The 22,740-nt window shown below is 43.8% G+C and overlaps 1 protein-coding gene across 1 annotated transcript in view; it reads right to left on the bottom strand.

Annotated features, from left to right (window-relative positions):
• Positions 1-7,628: 7,628 nt before the first annotated feature.
• The window catches only part of ADCY6 (adenylate cyclase 6), a 180,610-nt gene continuing 165,498 nt past the window's right edge, over positions 7,629-22,740 (bottom strand). The window contains exons 20-23 of the mRNA XM_066585787.1: positions 20,555-20,818; positions 16,818-17,022; positions 13,790-13,914; positions 7,629-10,647 (exon numbers count right to left, since the gene is read on the bottom strand). Coding sequence (XP_066441884.1) covers positions 10,519-10,647; positions 13,790-13,914; positions 16,818-17,022; positions 20,555-20,818 — 723 coding nt within the window. The 3' untranslated portion in view covers positions 7,629-10,518. The remainder of the gene's footprint in view (positions 10,648-13,789; positions 13,915-16,817; positions 17,023-20,554; positions 20,819-22,740) is intronic.

Below are 22,740 nucleotides of genomic sequence, written 5' to 3'. Positions count from 1 at the left end.
TGCTGCCCAAATGCTGGTAATCTCAATGACAACCTGACTAACCCCATTATAAGTCAATGGGGTCTGACAGTTGCCATATGAATCCCTCATGGCTTCCCCATAATGGCAATGTCAAAATAGGCGAAGGGCAGCAGCTTAAAATCTAGATACCTCCCAGATGAAATGCGCCAACTTGTATAATGACCGATTCTATAAATAACATTATAGAATTATTCATAATTCTGTTACCTAATATGATGTTTGAAATTGCCAAAACCAGAGCTCCAATTTCTGTTCTGCGTTAGATGGAAAGTTGGCTCAAGGAGGACGAATGACCACAGTTGGAATTAACTCTATGCACAGCTATAGTAATGGATCCAAATCCGGTTTTGTCATGAAATTAACATATACAACAATAAAATAATAGCCTATTATAAAATGAGAAAAGGTAACAACACATAATTCCCTGTAAGGCTTCATGCACGAGACCACATTAACCCCTTAAGGACCAGACACTTTTTAAGGATTTTCCCCAGGCGCTGGTTTCACGGCCCTATTTTTCTTTCTTCGGCTACCACAATTATTTTTGCAGTGTTTTTTTCCCCATGACTTATAGGGCTACTTTGTTCTTTTTACTGACTCTTCTCCGCCCCCCATTTTTTAGTTTTATTAGGGGTAAAACACTCTTTTCATTTATAGTTTATTTTTAAAATTAGTATAGTTATGCTAAAATAAAGTACATAAATGGATTCCTCATTTTGTGTCAGACGTTTTGATATATAATCTGTATAGTTGCGGATCACAGGGCGTACACCGAGACAGTTTGGCGGTGGGTCATTTTCTTTATATATATATATATATTTATTTATTTATTTATTTTTTTAATTCTGTAATTTTTTAAACATTTTTGTAACTATATTTTTTAACATCTATATCCCCTATGACCTGATATAAGACTTTTTTTTTCCATTTCATACTTTTGCTGATCTGCATATGCTAGGACCCTGCAGCTCTGCCTCAGCAGGGGGCGTCCAGTGGTCATGTGATCACAGAGTCAAACAGTGAAAGTGGCACTTCCACTTTTTCTCTTCATTACATAGCACTCACTGAGCTCTAAGTAGCCTGCAAGAGAGAAGGCAGAAGTTCTTAAAAACTTCTTCTACCTTCTCCTCCAAGTCTCCGGCTATCACTAACAGCTGACTAACTGACCTGCTGCTTCCCCACACTTAATTTCTACAATCAGCTTGGATTAAAGCCCAGGACCAAGCACCGTAAATTTACTGTGCTTAGTCCTTAAGGGGTTACGTATCTGTATTTTGCAGATGTGTAATATTGAACCCCTTATCTAAAATGTAGCTTACATGGGTTTTCTGGACGAAAACTATTGATGACCTATCCACAGGAGATTGCACACTATTTTCTAAGGGTCTGCTTTGTTCTTTGAGATTCATTTGTTTCTAGATACTTTATGGCTACAACTCATTCCAATGTATTGAGTTGCGCCCTTCCTACGCTTTTTTTTAAAACTATACACAGGGCAGGTCATCAATAGTTAATCGCCAAGGACCTGCCACTGGGGATCCCTGGCGATGACCTGATCACCCGGCTCGCTGTCAGTGCAGCAGGCCAGATGTGCGTTACAGGGGATGGTAGCGGAAGTGTGTTAGCTAGCTTAATTCCCTCCAAATCAATGGGAGCTCAAGCTGCGTATACACTTTCAGCATTTCCACCTCCAACACTGGGGACAGGCGCGAACATGGATTAGCTGCTTCAGCTCCCATTGATTTCAACGGGAGACAAGACAGCTAGGACACTTCGCTGCTGTCCCCTATGACACATGCCAAGCCCGCTACACTGACAGCGGGATCGCTATCAGATCATCCCTAGGAATCCTGAGCCACAGGTCCCGGGCAATCAACTATCGAAAACCTAGAATGGGGATAGATCATCAATACTTTTTCCCCTTCATAGATTATATATATATATATATATATATAAAATCAAATTCCTGTGTAATAGGGACCGCAGGGACAACATGCGCCGTCGTACAAGCACAGTATACATGACTTTGCTGTGTCCATGTGGTCTAACATTGAGGTCCAAGTACTATAGTAAAGTATTCAGGATAGGATGCTTGTTCTGACAACAGAAACCGTGTCATCTTATCAGTGCGTGAATGTCAGGTGGTTAAAGATAAAACTATATTAAAAGAAATATATATATTCTAATTTACAAGGAACAATGCCTCTACAGCGCCACCTATTAGAAGGCAGCATTCCTGCAAGTCAACGTCAGACCTACCGAGCCTTGTAACAATGATTGAGAATACAAGCCAAAGCCTTCTCCGGAAAGATAAGATAACCATGTACAGACAGACTGTTTTGGGGGATTTTGCAACTTATCAGGTGTTCTCTCTAAGGAGAGACCATACCCTTCTGACCCACGTTATAGTGCCAACAACCCACTACCCAATGATGAGAGGTAAAAACCTTAAAACAGTCAACAATCTACATGGTTGATCTTTTCCTTCTGGAGAAGACTCCGGCTTTGTCTTATACTCCCAGTCATTGTTAGAAGGATGGTTAAAAGACTTGCAGGAATGTTGCCTTCTAATAGACATTGTTCCAACTTCCCATTTGCATACATTTCCCAGAGAAGCATGCATGGCCTTATAAATCTTCTTACACCTTCTAGGCGCTCCCCCTAAGAAGAAACCATACCTTCCGGACCCCCTTCTGTGCATCGTACATACAATGGACTTACTGCAATCACAGAGTATATAAACCACTAACAATAATAGTTTTAGCAACGAATGAGGGCAAAAAACTTTTGCCTTAAACTTGAGGAATTTGCTTGCTAACTCCTTCCCTTCTACAACATTGCAGTGTTACAATATACTAAGCACTGATACGCCATCTTCTGCACAATGCAGCAAGGTAGATGTGTAGAAGTGCTACTGGCACATTAGGCAGTAGTCGCCACCAGCATTTCTGTAACACAGAAGGGCAACCGCCCAAATCTTCCCAAAAGTGTGGAGATCCACCATGCTGACCATGGGTGGTCACGATTTTACTAGTTGGCCTCCAGTCTTCCTTCCAAGCACACACACATACTGTACACATACACACACCAGTACTACAAGCAGCCCAACCTACAGACATACAACTAACTATTATAGCAGCCTGTGCTTCCAACATATATCAATAAAAAGTTACTATTGAAGGGTTTGGTTTGGTGGAGATGCTTATGTGATCCTTACGTGAATTGTTCAACAGTCATGAATTAGCGTCTTCTAAATAGTCATTTGTGTAATTAGCAGGTACCTGTGATAAGTTCTTTTTACAAAAGCCATATATAAATAGCTATACATTTACATTCTATATGTCACCATCTGATATAATTTAAACATATAGATTATATTATATATTTAAATTATACCTTATAAATATATATATGTAACTCTAAAACATCTAGAAAAGTAGTACTTTAAACATACTGGAATCCGCTTTCAGAGGATTGACGAAATACATTTAGAACTAGTGAAGCCGCACATTTCTTCATCAACTGCTCAATAACGACACTCATGTCAAGAAGACATTTCACTGCCGCCGATTTCATCAGAAAACACTAAATATTGTTCATGCGCAGCGTACTAAAGCACTTAAAAGGGTTTACCATGAAAATACTATTGATGACCTATCCTCGGAATAGATGATCAATAGCTGATCGACCGGAGTCTGCCGCTCAGGACCCCGAACGATCAGCTGATCGGGCGTCATCTGCTTCCACTCCTGTGTAGTGGCCATCGCTTGTAACTGCAGCGCTCATTGAAATCAAATGGGTATGTACCTGCAAGTACAAGTGCTGGCCACTACACAGGGGTTGGAGCAGCAGCTTCCACTACCAACTCCTATGTATACCGCTGCTGTTAGCAGGAGTCCAATCAGCGGCGGTCCCAAACAATGGGCCCTGGTTGATCAATTATTGATGATCTTTCCTGAGAATAGGTCATCAATAGTATTTTCGTGGAAAATGAGTTTAATGAAAAATACACTAAATATTCACATTTTTCCAATGCGGTTCGAGAGAAAAGGTCCTCCTCTTTAGAATATCTCCTTCTTATAAACTATGGCACGTAGTGTTGAAACTGGTATTCTTGTGACAGTATGAGAAAGCCCAATGGTTAAGGCACATTGGGTCTAATATAGTAAAGCGATCTCAGAGGAAAAATAGTCTCGTGGCCCAAAGCAGCCAACCACAGTTCACTTTTCATTTATCTAAACTGCATTGGAAAATTAAAACCAAGACTCGGATTGGTTGGACTAGGCAACAAGTTTACCTTTTCTCCTAGACAGTTTTCATACACGAATACTGGTGGTTGACTACAGATAGGAACCTATAGTGAGTATAGAAATTTACGTTAAGTCGGCTCACATAATTCTAGGACAGATTTACTATGTGTCATACAAGATAGACCTGGAGTAAAACAATCCCGAAAACGGTCTCCCTATTTATCAAGCTGTTGCGATATTTAGTCAATGAACCTGAGGCACTCCTTAATGGGGCTGTCCGGGGCATAAAAAAAGGTCATACGGACTTAAAATAAAGAAACTGAATGCTCACCTATCCGGGCGGCTCCCAGCTGCAATGCTGCAGCCCCAGTGCCTGCCACACGGAAGCGTGTCAAGCGGTCATGTGCCGTTCATCGTGTATGTGACCAATCAGCCACTCACAGGCTTCACGGTAATACGTCTATGGCCACTGAAGCCTGTGAGTGGCTGAGTGGTTATGTACACAATGAACCACACGTGACCACCCCCCACTTCTTCTGGGTTCTGTGCGGCGGGCACCGGGGCTGCAGCGCCGGACGGCGAGCCACCGGGACGGGTGAGTATTCCATTTTTTTTAGTTTTACCTTCCAGAAAGAATGTGGCTTGTTAGTAAGTAGAGATGAGCGAATCTACTCATTTCGAGTATTTACTCGATCGAGCACCGCGATTTTCGAGTACTTCAGTACCCGGGTGAAAAGATTCGGGGGGCACCCGGGGGCGGGGGGAGGCGTGGCGGCGCGGGGGGTAGCAGCAGGGAACAGAGGGGAGCCCTCTCTCCCTCTCCCCCCCCCACTCCCCGCTGCAACCCCCCACTCACCCACGGCGCCCCCCGAATCTTTTCGCCCGAGTATGGAAGTACTTGAAAATCGCGGTGCTCGGGCGAAAAAGGGGCATGGCCGAGTAAGCTCGCTCATCTCTATTAGTAAGATATTTACCAAGATCTGAAAACAGGGTTTAGTCTTAGAAAAGATGTGCACTTGTACAACAGGTCTGCCGTGGTAAAGAGCTTGTGTCCGTTCTAGAACAGTCTTTAGTATTAGAGTGCTTTCCCGACATGGCAGAATTCTTGCAGATTTCGACAGGATTTGTCGAAGATCTGCTATGAATTTCCTAAGGGCGAAATCGGCAGCAATTCTCTGGCAAATCTGCATGTAAGACGTATGGATTTTGCCGAGTTTTTCCACCACATATGAAAGCACCCTTAGAGACATTTCTCGTGAGCCATCTAAAAAAATGTGATGCATTCAAAGAAGTTTTCAAAAAGAGTCAAAACAAAACGGATGAATCCGTTCCTGAAATTACATTGTGTTCCAGTTAAAGGGGTTTTTCGAGTCTAGACTAGTGATGACCTACCTTATCAATAGTTGATTGGAGATTGGCCGCTGGGATCCCCGCCGATCAGCAGATTGAAGTGGCAGTGGCACTGCAGCCAGTTCGGTCCATACCATGCACAGCACCATACATTATACAGCGGCTGTGCCTGGCATTGCAACTCAGTCCTATTCACTTGAATTAGACTGAGCTTCTCTCAGGCAATGAGACCGATGAACGAGATATCACTGCCCTGAGAAGAGGCGGCAGCGCTCCCCCGAGTGGAGTGGCCTCTTCAATTGGCTGACTGGCTTAGATTTCGAATGGCCGACCAACTATTGATGACCTGTCCTGAGGATAGGTAGGTGATCAATAGCTTACTCCTGGAAAACCCCTTTAATGGGAATTTATAGCTATAAAGTATAAAATAAGTAATTTCTTGCACAATATATAATATTTAAACGATGGAATGTAAGCAGGAAACACCTATGGCAGAAAATAAGTATACAGATCTGGAAGGATGTACAATGAACCAAGATTGATTAAAGAATAGCTGCATTTTTTTTAAGGTACAGAATAGGTGATGCACTGTCAGGGTCTTGGTGCATCGGGAACAGAGTAGTGTATGTCACAACCCAATGCACCCTGATGTCAAGTGCGGCAGCGGGAGGAACAGGCGTCTGCAGCATAGAACGGCTTCTCCATACACAGCGCCCGGGACTTAGACCCGAAGACAGGACTCAGTAGTAACACCAGCGCTGGGGACACAGTAATAACACCAGTACTGGGGACACATCTTGGATGGCACAGGATCAAGCAGGTTTGCAATATAAAGCAGACATGTATTAATACACTGTTAATATAGAACAGCTGTGCCCGCACTAGAGAGAACAGTGCAGCGCCTTCTGCAGTTATGCAGTTGCAGTAGCTAGCTGAAGACTGATTCTTCACCTAGCTGCATAGCTGAGATGGGGTTTTGTATAAAATATGTTTAGAATAGGCTAATAAAACCTATTGCAAAAATGCTTAGAATCACCTATTCTGTATATTAAAAAAAAGTGCAGTTACTCTTTAAAGCTTCTATCTGCACAATCCGCCGGTCTCCTGAATGATCTACTGTAACTGTATGTCTTTACTTGCCACAGACATACCTGCAAGAGGATATCATCCACTGAGGCCTGATGGATTAATACAAGCTGCATTAGTGGCAAACTAGTGTGAGTTAACAGCATGTTACAGTTTAGGAACACCTAAAACTTTACATGACATGAACCTGTACCTATAGTTTCTCTATACATTAGGACCTGAAGCACTGCTCAACCCAGGATAGAGAGATTGTCCCTGGACTTAAAATCAAGTTGTCCAGTCTGATTTAACGTAGAACCATTCCATCATCAAACATAATACTCTAATAATGCTCTCTGTTGATTTTTGGGGGTCTAATTTCTCCCTTGCTGAACCTCTCTATGCTCTGCCGATGGCCACACAATGTAGTCTGCGGTGACTAAGACGGGAGACTGTAAAGGAGTATTAATCGAGGTTGTAAGGACACAAACACTTTCAGCTATTCTTCAACATTAATAAGTACAATTATAAGTGCAATTCTAATAAAAAATATTTTAATTTTAACTGGAGAACCTCTTATATAGGATTCCCCACCTCTTCCTCTGGGTTTCAGTAGATTGAATGGAGGTTACTGTTCTTAACTCTCGTGTGGTAGCATGGGGTCTACTTGACCCCAACCTTGTTCATTGCAGTTCTGCACTTTGAAACTGGTACCACAGGAGGGTTAAATGGGTTTTCAGGGCAATTTCATCAATCGTTGATCAACTGGAGTTTACTGCTTGAGAACCCAGCCAATCAGCTGTTCAGGCACCCGCTGTCAGAGCTAAAGTCAGCAGATCGCTCCAACCCTTGTGTAGTGGCCAGTGCTAGTAATTGCAGGTGCAGCTCTGGGAGTTGTGCCTACAATTACTAGCACCGGCCATTACACAGGGGTTGGAGTGATCTGTTTCCGCTCTGCACCCTGTATTTTGCCAGTGACAGCCGGCACCCGAACAGTTATTCGGCCATGGTCCCAAACAGCCGACTTCAGCTAATCCAGAGATAGGTCATCCACAAAAATGGCTCCGAAAACCCCTGTAAGCTAAACGTAGTGTAATTAAAGGGGTTTTCCATGGAAATACCATTGATGACCTAACCTCAGGACAGGCCATCAATAGGTAATGAACTGGGGTCTGCTGTTGGGGACCCTAGCCAATCAGTTGATTGGGCACCCACTGTCATTGCCACAACACAATACACCATATCGTAAAATCAATGAGGGCTGTGCCTGCAGTTACAAGTGCTGGCCACTACACGGGTTGGAGCAGCAGCTTCCACTCCGACCCCATGATCTTGTATTGCTGACAGCGGGGCACCCAATCAGCCGATCAACTTGATATCCTGAGAATGGGTCATCAATAATATTTTCCCTGGAAAACCCTTTTTGAACAAGTGGATTAAAAAGATTTCAAGACAATGGACAAACAAAAGTATTTTCAGGCCTTTCAACCATACCTAGCACAGTGAGCGCCTACTTTACCGCGTGACCGTAAAGTAGTGCTAAATTGAGCAAATCAGCTTATAAGAATTCATATATACATTCTGAGAAAAATCGACAAAAAGGCAAAAAGTATAAGCACATTATGGGATGTGGAGATAAAGTAGTAGTAGTAGTAGCTGGGAGACTGGTATCAATACCAAGTGTGTTTTCTAGATGAAGAAGGCACTTCACTCTGTTTCCCACAAAGATGCTGGCGGCAGCGAAGTCCTTCAGATCATCATGATGGATTCTCGTGTAACATATGCAATAATAGCAGACGGAGAGAGAGCACCTAAGCAGAGTTAGTTCACCACCTAGTTACGTTTGGCCAAAACTTGTGAGTCTTGACTAGAGACTTTGCAACAGAAGAGATTTGTAGTTCCGCAACAGCCAAGGAGCTCTAGCTTTCCAAAAATGAAACAACTTGCATACATTTTTTTTTTGTTTTTGAACATCTCTCTGATCTGCGCCGGATCGGTGGATACGATGAAACCGGAGGTTACCTTTTCACTGAAGACAAATAAAACACAACTCTACAAAGAGTTCACTACCACATCTTCCCCCAAAATACTTAGTGTTGGTTGAATAGTTCTGAGGAGAAACAGTAAAAAAAAATACATGATAGCGCCAACTCAAGCAGCCCAAGTGTATTTTTGTAACTTTTTTTCCTTCTTTGGCACCAGACATGGAATTGCACTTCCCCCGTGATATTCCACTTGAATATTTTGCTAAAAGGTGTCTGGGTTTGGCCCTTTAGTTAGGGATCGAGACTTGTCTATGGCGGAGATTACATTTTCACAAAAAGTGTTGACCGCTGCTTTAAATGTTGTAAAACAGGTAGAAAAGACCAAAAGGTAGGTAATACCTTGACATATACTTGAAGCTCAACCATTTTTGTATTTTTTTTTCTACAGTCACCATTGCTGTTTGAGACACTTTTATATCGTAACCATTAAAGTCAAGTCTGTGCAGTTTATTGGTTCACAATGTTCTTCGGACTATTCGTTCATTGGTGAGGTTCAAGTACCCCTACACTCAATGTGCAAGTCACCTGAAGTAGATCTCATTTCTAGAAGGACTACCACCCGATTAACCATCTGATGGTTACAGAACAAGTACAAGGGAACCAATTTTACAATGTTTAAGGATTAAGGCGCTGGCTTATCCTTGCAGCCTGAGGAATTCTTAGGCCAGCTAGTACCTAATACAGTCTGTGTTGCCCCAAAAAGTTGAGACATTTTATCCCTCGTCTCCCAAACCCGAGAATCTATAAATCTGCAGGCTGGAAGTGAATTTTGGCAAATGAGAAAGATTACAATAGGTTCACAGTGAAAAAAAGACAAGTGCATTGTCAGAGATGTGGACACACAAGCACATCGTTTTCCTCACCCTTCAAGCTTATGTAATTCCACAGAATCAAAAGGCAGTTGAGGGAGTAGGTCAAAAAAAGGCAAAAAGACGGTGGCTGTTAGGATGTGGTTCCCCATGCAACTCTCCTCGGATGTTATGGGATCTCGGAGAGTCTGTCGAAAACACTTCCTACTTAGAACAGGAAAGAAAAATGCGCTGAAGTGGGACCTCCTGAGAGATCCGTGTAGGACTATCCCTTGCTCCTGTTTGCCAGTCTCCATTAGCGGGAGATGGCGAAGAGTGGAAGGTGAGAGATCAGGGAATGGAAAGCAAGAATTGAGCTGCAGAACTGTTGTTGTCCTTTTACGCCCCTTTGGGAGGTAATGAGGATCCTATGGAGAACGGTCTTATTCCCACCGGCTTGCTGGAGACATGTCACTCGCTCTCAAGAGAAAACATACAGCGCATAATAACGTACAAGGCAATGCCCTTCGCTCCCTGCTGTGGCCCGTACTTCTGGCTCTTTGGTCAGTTTTTAGAGAAGCTTCATCTTTTAAGTCTGTTGAAAAATGATTCTTTTGCTCTTGTTTATCCCATTAAAATAGTAAAAAAAAAAAGAAAAAAATGACAAAAGAAAATAGCAGAAGATCTCGTTCACAATAAATAATTTGTATGTACCGCCTGTGAGTATTTTGTTTTCAAGTTCCGGGGTGAAAAGCGAATTCTCTGGGCTTTCATTGTACAGATGAGACAGTCTCCCGGGCAGGGCAGCATGGACGCCGAGTACAGCGACACACATATACTCCCCCGCCAAGCTCTGCATCTCAGGTGCGAGGCTTTGGCACCGCTCAGCCCCCTTGCAACTGCACTTGTTGCAGATGATGTAGGTAGCTTCCTTATTGTTCTGGATGTGGGGTCACTATGAGGCTTCTAATTCCTCCTTCCCCTTAAAGAAGACTCCTGCTAACTGCTGCCTGGACCATCATTGAGGAAGTAGGTGGTCATTTCTCCTTTGCCTTTGACTTTAACAACTCCTCGAAACTCCAACTGATAACCTTTGGCAGCCAATACCTGGTACAGGTCAGTTGTAACCTAAAAAAGAAGAAAGGTTTTTAATGAAATTTTATGCATTTAAAGACATAAAAAGAGCTGAAAAAAACCCTAAAAAAACAGCTGTGTATACATTCAACTCTACAATGCATTTGGAAAGTCTTCAGACCTTTTCACTTAATATTACATTTCACTATGCTGTGGTTTTGTGCATTTTGAGTGAAAACAAAATTTTTAAAAATCTTTGTAAAATTTTTAATAATTAAAAAAAAAAATTTTTGCAGTGAAATAAATATTCACACCCTTTGGTATGACACTTGAAATTTAGCTCTGCGGGCTTCACATTTCTCTTGATCATATTTGAGATTTTTCTACACCTTGATTGGAGTCACCAGTGGTTAATTCAGTTGATTGGACATAATTTTAACCCATTAAGGACCGAGCACAGTAAATTTACAGCGCTTGGTCCTGGGCTTTAATCCCAGCCGATAGTAAAAATACGGCGGGTGATTAAAGCCCCTGCTTCTGCGATCAATCAGAAGCATGTCGGGTTGTCAGCTGTTAGTCACAGCTGATAACCCGGAAGAGATGGCAGGACGGGTTTTGAACCCTTTCTGCCTTCTCCTTTCTCCAGTACACAGGGCTCAATAAGTGCTATGTACTAAAAAGTGAAAGTAGAAGTATAATTTCCACTACGCGAGCCGGCAGTCACATGACCGCTGGGATCCCCTGTCACAGCAGAACTGCAGGGTCGTAGCAGACCCTGATCAGCTCTGCCAGTGACTACTGTCACTACAGGGAATGTTTTCTCCTGTAACTGGAGCTCCTATGGATGCCCCAGCTACAGTGGGAAAGTGTTAAATAAAAAAAAACATGTGAATGTCCCCCAGAAGTCTTATATTAATAACATCATGGGGAACACAGATGGTAAAAAAAAATAATTACATAAATAAGTAAAAAAAAAATTACAGAATAGAATAAAAATATATACATAAAAAAAGAAAATAACCCAAGGCCGACGCCAACCAAAACCGTCGCCGTTTGCGCGCTGTAATCCAAAACCATACATATTATATATCAAACTGTGCAAACCAAAATGAGGAACTCATTCCCATACTTTATTTTAGCATAAATATACTAATTAAAAAATAACTATGAGGGCTTACACCCACTTGCGTTTTTTAAAGCTGCGATATCGCTGCGTTTTTTAACATGATTGCCAATGGGACTTTCTAATGTTAAAAACGCATCGCAAGTTGGTGTTTTTCAATTTTTGTGCAATGAGTTTTTAACATTAGAACGTCCCATTGACAACCGCGTGAAAAAAACGCAGTGATATCGCGTGAAAAAACGCGCAAGAAAAACGCAAGTGTGCAGGAGCCCTGAATGTTAAAAAAAAATCGTTAAAAATTTTTTTCTTAGCTTTTTACTCTAAATGAGTCTAAAAGACGGGGAAAAAAATCTGTAAAAAAAGATTTTAAGAAATATAATCTTAGTAGCTGAAGAAAAAAACAATCACATGAGTAACATCCCTAAAGAGTGTCTGGTCCTTAAGGTACAAAACAGCCTGGTCCTTAAGGGGTTACAAGACCCCACCTCCTGTTTATAGAGGCCTCACAGCTCACAATGTATATCAGAGCCAAAACCAAGTCATGAGAGGAAAGAACTGTCTGTAGAGCTCACAGATCTGGAGAAGGCTACAAAAAAATTCTGCTGCGCAGAGAGTTCCCAAGAGCCCAGCGGCCTCTATAATACTTATATAGAAGATGTTTGGAACAAGCAGGACTCTTCCTAGAGCTGTCAACCCACCAAACTAAGTAATCGGGAAAGAAAGGCTTTGGTGAGAGCGGTGACCAAGAAACCAATGTTCACTCTGGCTGAGCGCCAAAGATCCTGTATGCAGATGGGAGAAACTTCCAGAAGGTCGACCATCACTGTAGCCTCCACCAATCTGGGCGCTATGGCAGAGTGGCCAGAGAGAAGCCCCTCCTCAGTAAAAGGCACAAAAAGGCCTGCATTAAGGTTGTCAAAAAACACCTAAAGGACTCTCAGACTATGAGAAACAAGATTCTCCGGTCTGATGAAACCAAAACTTAACACTTTGGCCTCAATAATAAGCATTATGTCTGGAGGAAACCAGGCGCCGCTCATCGCCTGCCCAATACCATCCCTACAGTGAAGCCTGGTGGTGGCAGCCTTATGCTGTGGGGTGATTTTCAGCGGCTGGACAGGGAGAGCGGTCAGGGTTGATGGAAAGCTGAATGGAGCAAAGTACAGCGTTATTTTTAATGGAAACCCCATCCAGAGAGCAAGAGACCTCAGACCGGGCGGAAGGTTCACCTTCCAGCAAGACAATGACCCTAAGTACACAGCCAAGACAACACAGGAAGGCTTAGAGACAACTCTCTGTGACTGTCCTTGAGTGGCCCAGCCAGAGCCTGACATGAACCCAATGGAACATCTCTGCAGAGACCTGAAAATATCTGTCCACAGACGGCCCCCATCCAACCTGACAGCTTGAGAGGATCAGCAGAGAAGAATGGCAGAAAATCCCCAAATCCAGATGTGTAAACCTTGTGGCATCATACCAAGAAGCTGCAGGCTGTAATCCCTGCCAAAGGTACTTCAACTAAGCACTGAGTACAGGGTGTGACCGCTTGTGTCAATGCGAAATGTTAGTTTTTTATTTTTCAAACAATTAACAAAGATTTTGAGCACTCTGTTTTCCCTTTGTTATTATGGGGTATTGAGTGCAGAATGATGGGGAAAAACATGATTTAAAAAAAAATTTGCACAAGGCCACAACAAAATGTAAAAAAAAAGTGAAAGGATCTGAAGACTCTCCTAATGCACTGTGTTTCATAGTCCAAACGTTCAGGGTTACGATGCCACAATAATTATATCCATATATAAAGGCCCTTTTAGACGGGACGAATGTCAGGCAAACGATGCCCAACACTCGTCCCCGCACATACTAGTTCCCGTGCCCCTGTTTATCTACCTGTATTTAATTAGTAACTAAAAAATGTAATTTTATTAATCGCCAGAATTAGTAGCTTTTTTCCTCCTTTATAGTATATAAGATTACCAGCAATGTTCGCAAGTGAAGTTCCATGGGGACATCAAAGAGGATAGCAGTGGATAATACGTCTACTCTCAATAGAGAGTCTATAATATAACCTACCTGTATGCGGTCTGGCACTCCAGTGCTGTCCATTCGACTTGCTACATTCACAGTGTTTCCCCAAATATCATATTGGGGTTTACGGGCTCCAATAACACCAGCAACTACAGGACCAATATTTAGTCCTGAAGAAAAAGAAAAACGAAATCAGTGAAATCTAGATATTTAATATAAAAAAACATACTTTTCCTACTTTTTATTACTTTCACAGCATGTTAGAAGTGGCATAAAGGTACAAGACTTATGTAAGCAGAAGGCACCCCTATATGAATAACACGCTGATGATAATAGAACTAAGCACTGTGTGCCTTATGTGAAAGAGGAGGATCAGGTTCGGACAGGGGAACAGGCGAATTTACGCGGGAGGTGGGGAGTTCTCCTTCAATGGAAGTGTTCAAACAAAGGCTGGACAGACATCTGTCTGGGATGATTTAGTGACCCAGCACTGAGCAGGAGGTTGGACCCGATGACCCCGGAGGGCCCTTCCAACTCCACCATTCTATGATTCTATGAATCCCCCGATGGGCCCTGAGCAGGCGTGGGCCCCCCCACCCACGCTACATACAGCTTCTTAACCCTTTCCAATCCACTGTCTGACGTCTTAAAGGAGATGTCTCGAGGAAGCAGTTAATTTTTTTTTTTGCCCAGTCCCCCCCATTAAACATACATTACAAAGCCCCCCTGTAAATGACATTTTTAGCTGGTTCGTACTTACCGTTCCAGCGTTTCAGCAACTTATAAAAGTTTCCTCAAGATGGCCGCCGGCTCTTTCCCCGTCGCTCGCTGCAGCCCGACGTGCGCGCTCCCGAGACGCCGCCAGCTGTGTCTCCATGGCAACCGGACGCATCGCAGCCGCCGACCAGACGCCCCGCAGCCGCGGACCAGACAGCAGGTAACCGGCGCTAGCCCCCGGCTCCCCAGCGCTAGACCCTCAGCCCAGGTGAAGGCCCCGGAGCCCAGCGCTAGGTTCCGGAGCCCAGCGCTAGTTCCCCCGGCCTAGCGGCAGCCCCCCCCGGCCTAGCGACAGCCCCCCCCGGCGCAGCCCGGCGCAGCGGCAGCCCCCCCCGGCCTAGCGACAGCCCCCCCATCACAGCGGCAGCCCCCCCCGGCCTAGCGACAGCCCCCCCGGCCTAGCGGCAGCCCCCCCGGCGCAGCGGCAGCCCCCCCCGGCCTAGCGACAGCCCCCCCCATCGCAGCGACAGCCCCCCCCGGCCTAGCGACAGCCCCCCCGGCGCAGCGGCAGCCCCCCCCGGCCTAGCGGCAGCCCCCCCGGCGCAGCGGCAGCCCCCCCCGGCCTAGCGGCAGCCCCCCCGGCGCAGCGGCAGCCCCCCCCGGCCTAGCGACAGCCCCCCCCATCGCAGCGACAGCCCCCCCCGGCCTAGCGACAGCCCCCCCATCGCAGCGACAGCCCCCCCGGCCTAGCGACAGCCCCCCCCATCGCAGCGACAGCCCCCCCCATCGCAGCGACAGCCCCCCCCGGCCTAGCGACAGACCCCCCCCATCGCAGCGGCAGCCCCCCCCCGGCCTAGCGACGGCGCAGCCCGGCGCAGCGGCAGCCCCCCCGGCGCAGCGACAGCCCCCCCCCGACCCATCACTTACCTGGGAGGCTTCTCGGGGCGGCTGGGCTGGGCTGGGCTGGGCTTCTCCGCTGGGCAGCTCCAGTTTCTGCACCTTCCTCTAACAGAGGATGGTGCAGAATGGCCGCTTCAGCGCGCTCCCGAGCAGTGACAGCTCGTCTGCGCATGCGCAGAAGAGCTGTAGCGGGGAGCACACTGAAGCGGCTCGTGCTGAATGGAGAAGACCGGACTGCGCAAGCGCGTCTAAAAAAGCAAGCTGCCAGCGAATTTAGACGGAACCATGGAGACGAGGACGCTAGCAACGGAGCAGGTAAGTGGAATAACTTCTGTATGGCTCATATTTAATGCACAATGTACATTACAAAGTGCATTAATATGGCCATACAGAAGTGTATAACCCCACTTGGTTTCGCGAGACCACCCCTTTAAGACATTATGATTTAAGGCTGTACAGCTCCGATGTTGGAAGACGTCCGTCGAGGTTCTCTTACTGTATATTGCCAGCCTCTCTGCTGTCGCAGCCTATCCATAGTGTCACCTCATTGTATAACAGCATTGTATAACTGCCATTGTATAACGGCAGAAAAAGAGTAAGCCCCCTGGGAAAACCAGGATACAAATTGGATTGGAAAAGGTTAAATCTGCTGTTCACCTGCAAAACTCTACATTAAAAGTCAGTTTGAAAACTGCTGCTTTGTGATAATACTGCATGCTGGTGCACTTTTTGGGTATGTTGTAGCTGTTATGTGTGATCTCACCTTTTACAAGATATGCCATGCATGCCACCTCTGAAATCCTCACCTATTGGGTGAATAGGGTTCCACCAGTTCCTGCCTCCATATACTTCAGAGGAAACTAGGCAACACACAAAAGCAGCCACCTTCCTATTTACTTGCATGGAGAATACAGTGGGCAGGAATTTGTAGACGGGGATCAGGTAATATTTGCATGTAGAGCTGTACAGTGGGACCCAAGAATGAATTTTACCGGTGGGCCCTTGGTACCCCAGTCCGGCACTGCGGACAATCATTTATCCTTTACGTCAATGGTAGAGATGCGAGTATTGCCTTTTGCGAGTACCTGCCCGCTCGTCTCTAAAGATTCGGGTGCCGGCGGGGGAGAGCGGTGAGTTGCGGGAGTGAGCAGGGCGGAGAGAGTAAGAGAGAGATCTCCCCCCGTTCCTCTCCGCTCTCCCCAGCTGCTCCCCGCCGGCACCCGAATCTTTAGAGACGAGCGGGCAGGTACTCACATAAGGCACTACTCGCTCGAGTAGTTTGCCTTAGCGAGTACGCTCGCTCATCTCTAGTCAATCTTGGAAGCATTAATTATGCTCTTGTGTTTCTAAGGTAAGGAGAACTAAAAGATGTAATTTATAGAAGTCGGGGAAAGGTAAATGGGAGAATTCTCCAGTAAGAAGAAAACAAAACATGCTCCAATATTGTGATCCTCACCGATCTTCATCTGGAAGTTATTGAACGAGTGCTCATTGATATACTTCATCTGCTCCATCAGCTTCATGGCGTAGTCTGCCAACGCAGTGATGTGCGACTTGCCCTCCTTGTCGTAAGTTGTATCATTTAGCCCTGAAGCTGCCATATAAGTGCTGCCGATGGTTTTGATTTTCTCCAACTGCTTGAACTTTTCTTCACTGATGATCTGTTGAAGATGTTAGAAAGGTTGCTAGCATCATTAATGTCTGTAATATGAAAAGTAGTCTCTCTCGGTGCTTTCCAACACATAAAGGATACTTATTTCAGAGTGAAAAAAAACTGATCCACCCCCACTCCCTCCCAAAAAGAACAAAAAAAAAGACTAAGAAACAAAACAAAAAAATAAACAATCTAGAATTAGAAAGGTCGTCCAGTTGTAAACTATTGAAGGCCTATCCTCAGGAAGGGTCATTAACAGTAGATTAACAGGGGTCAGTCAACCAGCAACTCCACCGATCAGCTCTGCTCCTGGGCCAGTGTGATCATGTACTGCAACTGATTTCTGCAGGAAGCAGATAGCTCCGTTTCCACTGTAGTGGTCCAGTTTGGTATTACAGGTCAAGATCCCATTCATTTCAGTGGTAGCGTGGCCTGTAATACCAAACTGACCCACTTTAGTAAGAAAGGAGCTGGTTGCCTTCTGCAGAAATCAGCTCTTATTGCATTAGCAAATCAGCCCAGGAGAAGGATAGGTCATCAATAGTCTACAACTGGACAATGCCTTTAAGGATAATACTTTACCAGAATTTCTGCATCATTCGTTATAGAAAATAGTAAATATGTCATTACCTATTTATCTAAAAAGTAAAGTTGATTATAAATTGAAGGGTATAAAAAAACCCTAAACTAAAAGATAAACTGGCCTACGATATTTGACTTGACAGCTTACCAGTTGACTTGACTATTCTACCAAGAGTATACAGAAGCAGTACAGTCAAAAAACCTTCTTGTTGCATAGAGAACTGACGGGCCACTTGCTGATGAATAGGCCCCATCGCATGGTTTTTCGCTGTCAGAGGAATTAAAACTTTTTCTGTCTATGGAAGGCTTTGGCCATCCACTTCAATGAAGAGATGGAGGGAATAATTTCCATCATGCCAGACTGTAATGGTGAAGGGAAATGATTCTCCCATGATAAGTGTACCTCTGGCAGCACAGGCAGGACATACAGAGCAGGGAACTGTATAAAATGAAGTTTTAAGCTGTATATCAGCAGAGATGCAGCGGCCATCTGGGAGAGTAGTGTTACTGGGAAGCATCAGAAACAAAGAACATGACAAAACAGTAATGGCTGCTTGACTTATGTGATAATCAGATATACATATACATGGCTCAAACGCCTTTTATATCTGGAATTTTTTTTTACTTAGCCTCACAACTCTAATACCTCTTTAACCACTTAGTGACGACACTTTTTTGCTTTTTTCCATTTTCGTTTTTTCCTCCCCCCTTTTAAAAAATCGTAACTCCTTCATTTATCCATCGACATCGCTGTATGAGGGCTTGTTTTTTGTGGGGCGAGTTGTATTTTTCAATGCTTCTATTTAAAGTACCATATAATGTGCTAAAAAACTTTAAGAAAATTCTAAGTGGAGAGAAATGGCAAAAAAACGACATTCCGCCATGTTTCAGTGCATTTTGTTTCTACGGCGCACAAACTGCAACAAAAATGACATAAGAACGTTATTCTTTGGGTCAGTACGATTAATACGATACCAAACTCGTACAGTTTTTTTTTTTGCTGTACTACTTATATATTTTTTTAAATTAATTTAATTTTTTAAAATTATTTTCTGCCTCCATTTTCTGCGCACAATACCTTTTTTACTTTTCCGTTGATATAGTCGTGCGAGGGCTCATTTTGTGCAGAGCATCCTATAGTTTCCGTTGATACCATTTTGGAATACATAGGACTTTTTGATCGCTTTTTATTAGATTTTTTCTTGGCAACAGGATGACCAAAAAAGTGCATTTCTGGCGTTTTTTTTTTTTCTTTTTTGGACGACATTCACTTTGCGTGGTAAATAATGCATCACTTTGATAGATCGGACTTTTACAGACGCAGTGATACCAAATATGTATTTTTTTTTATTATTTGGATTTTTATTCTAAATATGGCAAAAGGGGTGTTTGTTGAACTTTTATTACTTTTTTTAAAATAATTAATAAAACTTTATTGTTCTTATTATTACTTTTTCTTTTAGTCCTCCTAGGGGACCACAGCCAGCGATGCTTAGATCGCTTATGCAGTATGATGTAATGCCATAGCATTACATCATACCGCATTCTGACAGGCAGCCTATCAAGCCGCCCCCACGGGGATGGCTTGATAGGCATTTTGCCATGATAGTCCTGGGGTCTTTCAGAAGGACCCTGGCTGCCATGACACCAGCATGGCTCTACCAATCTCACTGGGGGGGCGCGTACGGGAGCCCCGAACATTGTTCGGGGAATTTAAAGAGTTAACAGTCCCGATCGGACGTGCGGCCGAACGGGGCTGTTGCCCGCAAGTGTCAGCTGTAATAAACAGCTGACACCTGCGATGTATGGAAGGAGATAGCAGCACTGTCTCCCTCCATACACATCCAACCTAAATGTGATGCAAAGCATGTAAGACCATTGTCTGGAACAATTTACTCCAGAAAAGGCATATATTGTCTATAGTAAGAATGCCCCATTGGGTGTAGAAAGCCTCCAATGACCAGACTGTGGTCCTGTGTATCTGTCTTCACAAGATGTCACCACGCTAAAGGCTATTGAGATGTCTCAAATGTCCCTGTGATCTAATTAATAATCCTCAGGATCTTTATATTGAAAGTCAATTTTCGGCTTGATTTAAAAATGTTGGATTGACTCTACCTCGAAGCAAATGCTTTACTTCTGACAGGCCGTCAAAATAATGGCAAAAATGAAATCCAACCTGACATAATCTTGTAAATATCTTTTAAACTCTTATCATCCTTCACTTAGAGACTCAGCTGCCTTTCTGTAAGGCCTTTCCGATATATGGCTACTCACAATAGGGAGCAGGAGAGATTCATTTTTGGGGGGGGGGTGTTTGGTTAAGTTGGTGAACATTTTGAATGTTTTTGACTCAGTCTGTTAAATAAAATCTGCCAAATTTTACATGGATATGCAAATGTGAAATATTTGCCCAATCTATACTTTCTTATGCAGACAGGATTTATGCACTAATTGAATAAAATAAGTACCTGTCACAATGAATTGCAACTGCACATGGAAAAAGATACTGGAAGAAATGAGACAGTAGTAAGTTGGGCAGTAGTAAGCCGGTAAATGTTGGACAGCTGAGTGGAAACTGAGCGGACCCCATTATAGTCAATGGTGTCCGTCCGGTACTGTTCGCTTATGGGATAAGACGGACCCATTCGGCCAGGGGATTCCCCTTTCTTGCCGGAGCAGGAAAACTGCCCCCCCCCCCCCACGCCGCAGATGTGAAAGCATCCTAAATGCCCTTTTACATAGGGCGATGATTGTAGGAACATTTGTCATCAGTGTTTTTCCATAAAAAGACCAGAAACGTTACCTAGATATCCTAAGTGAGTTACAATGGTACATAAAATAAGCTTCAGCCCTGCTACATCAGTGAAATCAATGGGAGAAAGATTAGGTGATAGACACTAGATCAGGTTAGGTTTTGATCATTTACAAGCACTACATGTAATATTTGTCCTCACCTCATCAAAGTCAGCAATGATCTCATTGAGTAAACGTAGACACTCCACTCCTTCGTTGTTGGCCTCAAGTTCAACGTAGAACTCGGAGAAATTACTGATTGATGCGAACATCACCGCCACACATTCACAGGACTGATAGTACAGTTCATCATTCCTGTGTTCCCGGGCCAGAAAATGAGCTGCAACATCTTTAGGAAGGATATTGTGCAGGAGCCGCCTGTTGTACGCTTGGAGCTCTTCCATGTCCTCTTTTTCTCCAGTTGCCTAAATGGACATAAAAATTAGGCAATAAAAGGCCTCGATCATCTTGTTCTAAAACTCACCTACTTAGGTTTAGGGTAGAAATATACCATGTTACAAATTATTAACCCTTTGCAATTCAATTTTGCATTCAGAGTTTCCTAGAGGGCTCTCTCTTTCTACCATTATACAATGGTGCCATCTGCTGGCTAGAGCCAGTACTGCCGTATGGGACATGCTGGAGAGGCCACCGACAACAGTGCGGCCAGTAATATACAGTAGGAATACCCTGCTGGACTTCTTCTGACATCGGAAGCTGTACAGCCTTCAATCAGAATGTCTTTAGACGTCAGACAGTGGATTAGAGAGGGTTAAGCACATGACATTTTGCTTGTTTTTCCAAAATGGATGGATATGGGCAAGGATTTTTTTCTGCCACAGTTCTATTACAATGTAGGTGTTATTACAAGTGAAAGTTTTGATAATGGCTATCTGGTTATTTATATTTGGAAATTAACCAAAAATCTGTTGTTCCAAATTTTGGTGATGGCAAAATCGGAAGAGGGGACTAGATGTCTTTTTAGAGCGCTATGATATTACAGGATATAGACATTAGGAGCCCAGCGGGTTGCTGATCCGGGTCTTACAGTCATGTAGGAACTATCAGAGGTTGATCCAGGGATTATTCTGACTGCCAGTATGGAGCCGGGAAGGAATTTTTTCCAGCCAAATGGGCTAACTGGCTTCTGCCTCATTGGGTTTTTTTTGCCTTCCTCTGGATCAACAAGTGGGGATTGGAAACAGGATGAACTAGATGGACGTTGTCTCTCTTCAGCCTGACATACTATGTTACTAAATTAGTATGCTGAATTCAGTTTTTGAACACATAATGGCATTCATATCATTTCCAACATAAATCTGTTATTTGCTGCAGGCACAGATCATTTTGCAGAAAATTAACACCTTAAAACCATAAGATTTTCAGATCAACCCGGCTTGATGCTTGTTCGAGTAATGAGCACCATCGAAGACGCTAGAAGCTTGAACGAGCATCAAGCTCGGCAGAGTATGTTCGCTCAACTCTACTGGTAATCTAACTAACACACCCATCTGAGACTGATCCTACACCTCTAAGAGGAGATGAGAAATTAAGCAAACACAGACTTTAGTCCAAAAAAATAAAACCTAAATACTTATTTTACTGAAATCCTATTAATATTTACCTTGCATAATAATTTGGAACAGTATACCAATACACTAATCACAAAACCATACATATCGGGTAGAAGGATAGTAAGCGATGCCCTAGTTATTGATTAAACCCTTTTCTACCCCACTGCTCTAGAGCAGTGTTCCCCAACTCCAGTCCTCAGGGACCGCCAACAGGTCATGTTTTCAGGATTTCCTTAGTGTTGCACAAGTGATGTAATTATAGTCAGTCCTCAGACATTACCACAGGTGTTCTTATCATAGGATATCCTGAAAACATGACCTGTTGGTGGTCCATGAGGACTGGAGTTGGGGACCCCTGCTCTAGAGCCAATGTTAGGCACTACTTAGGCATCATTGCCCATGAACTATACTGTTATTCCAAATTAATCTCATCACAAATACAGACCTAGCAATAAATGTATTTGATTTATGGCATACCAAGATATAGCTATTCATGAATAAGGGCAGTGTGTCATTGGCTGAGCGCTCAGCCAATAGCTAAGCAGTAGCTGCTATTGGCTGAGCCCTCAGCCAATCTGCACAGCCCTTTCAGGAGGCGGGGATTTTTAAATCCCCGACTGCTGAAAGAGCTTAATAGCAGTGTAGGGAGCCACCAGGAGGACGTGTCTAAGCGCCGGAGAGGTGAGTAAATTTTTTAATTTTTTTTACACACTTCTTTACTGATTATCGGGAAAGGGCTTATATTTCAAGCCCTTCCCCGATAATCATTCCGG

This window comes from Eleutherodactylus coqui, chromosome 1 (genome assembly GCF_035609145.1).
Source record: "Eleutherodactylus coqui strain aEleCoq1 chromosome 1, aEleCoq1.hap1, whole genome shotgun sequence".
In the NCBI taxonomy this organism is placed as follows: domain Eukaryota; kingdom Metazoa; phylum Chordata; class Amphibia; order Anura; family Eleutherodactylidae; genus Eleutherodactylus; species Eleutherodactylus coqui.
Note: the sequence above shows the minus strand (reverse complement) of the source record. Positions and strands in the feature narration are given on the sequence as shown.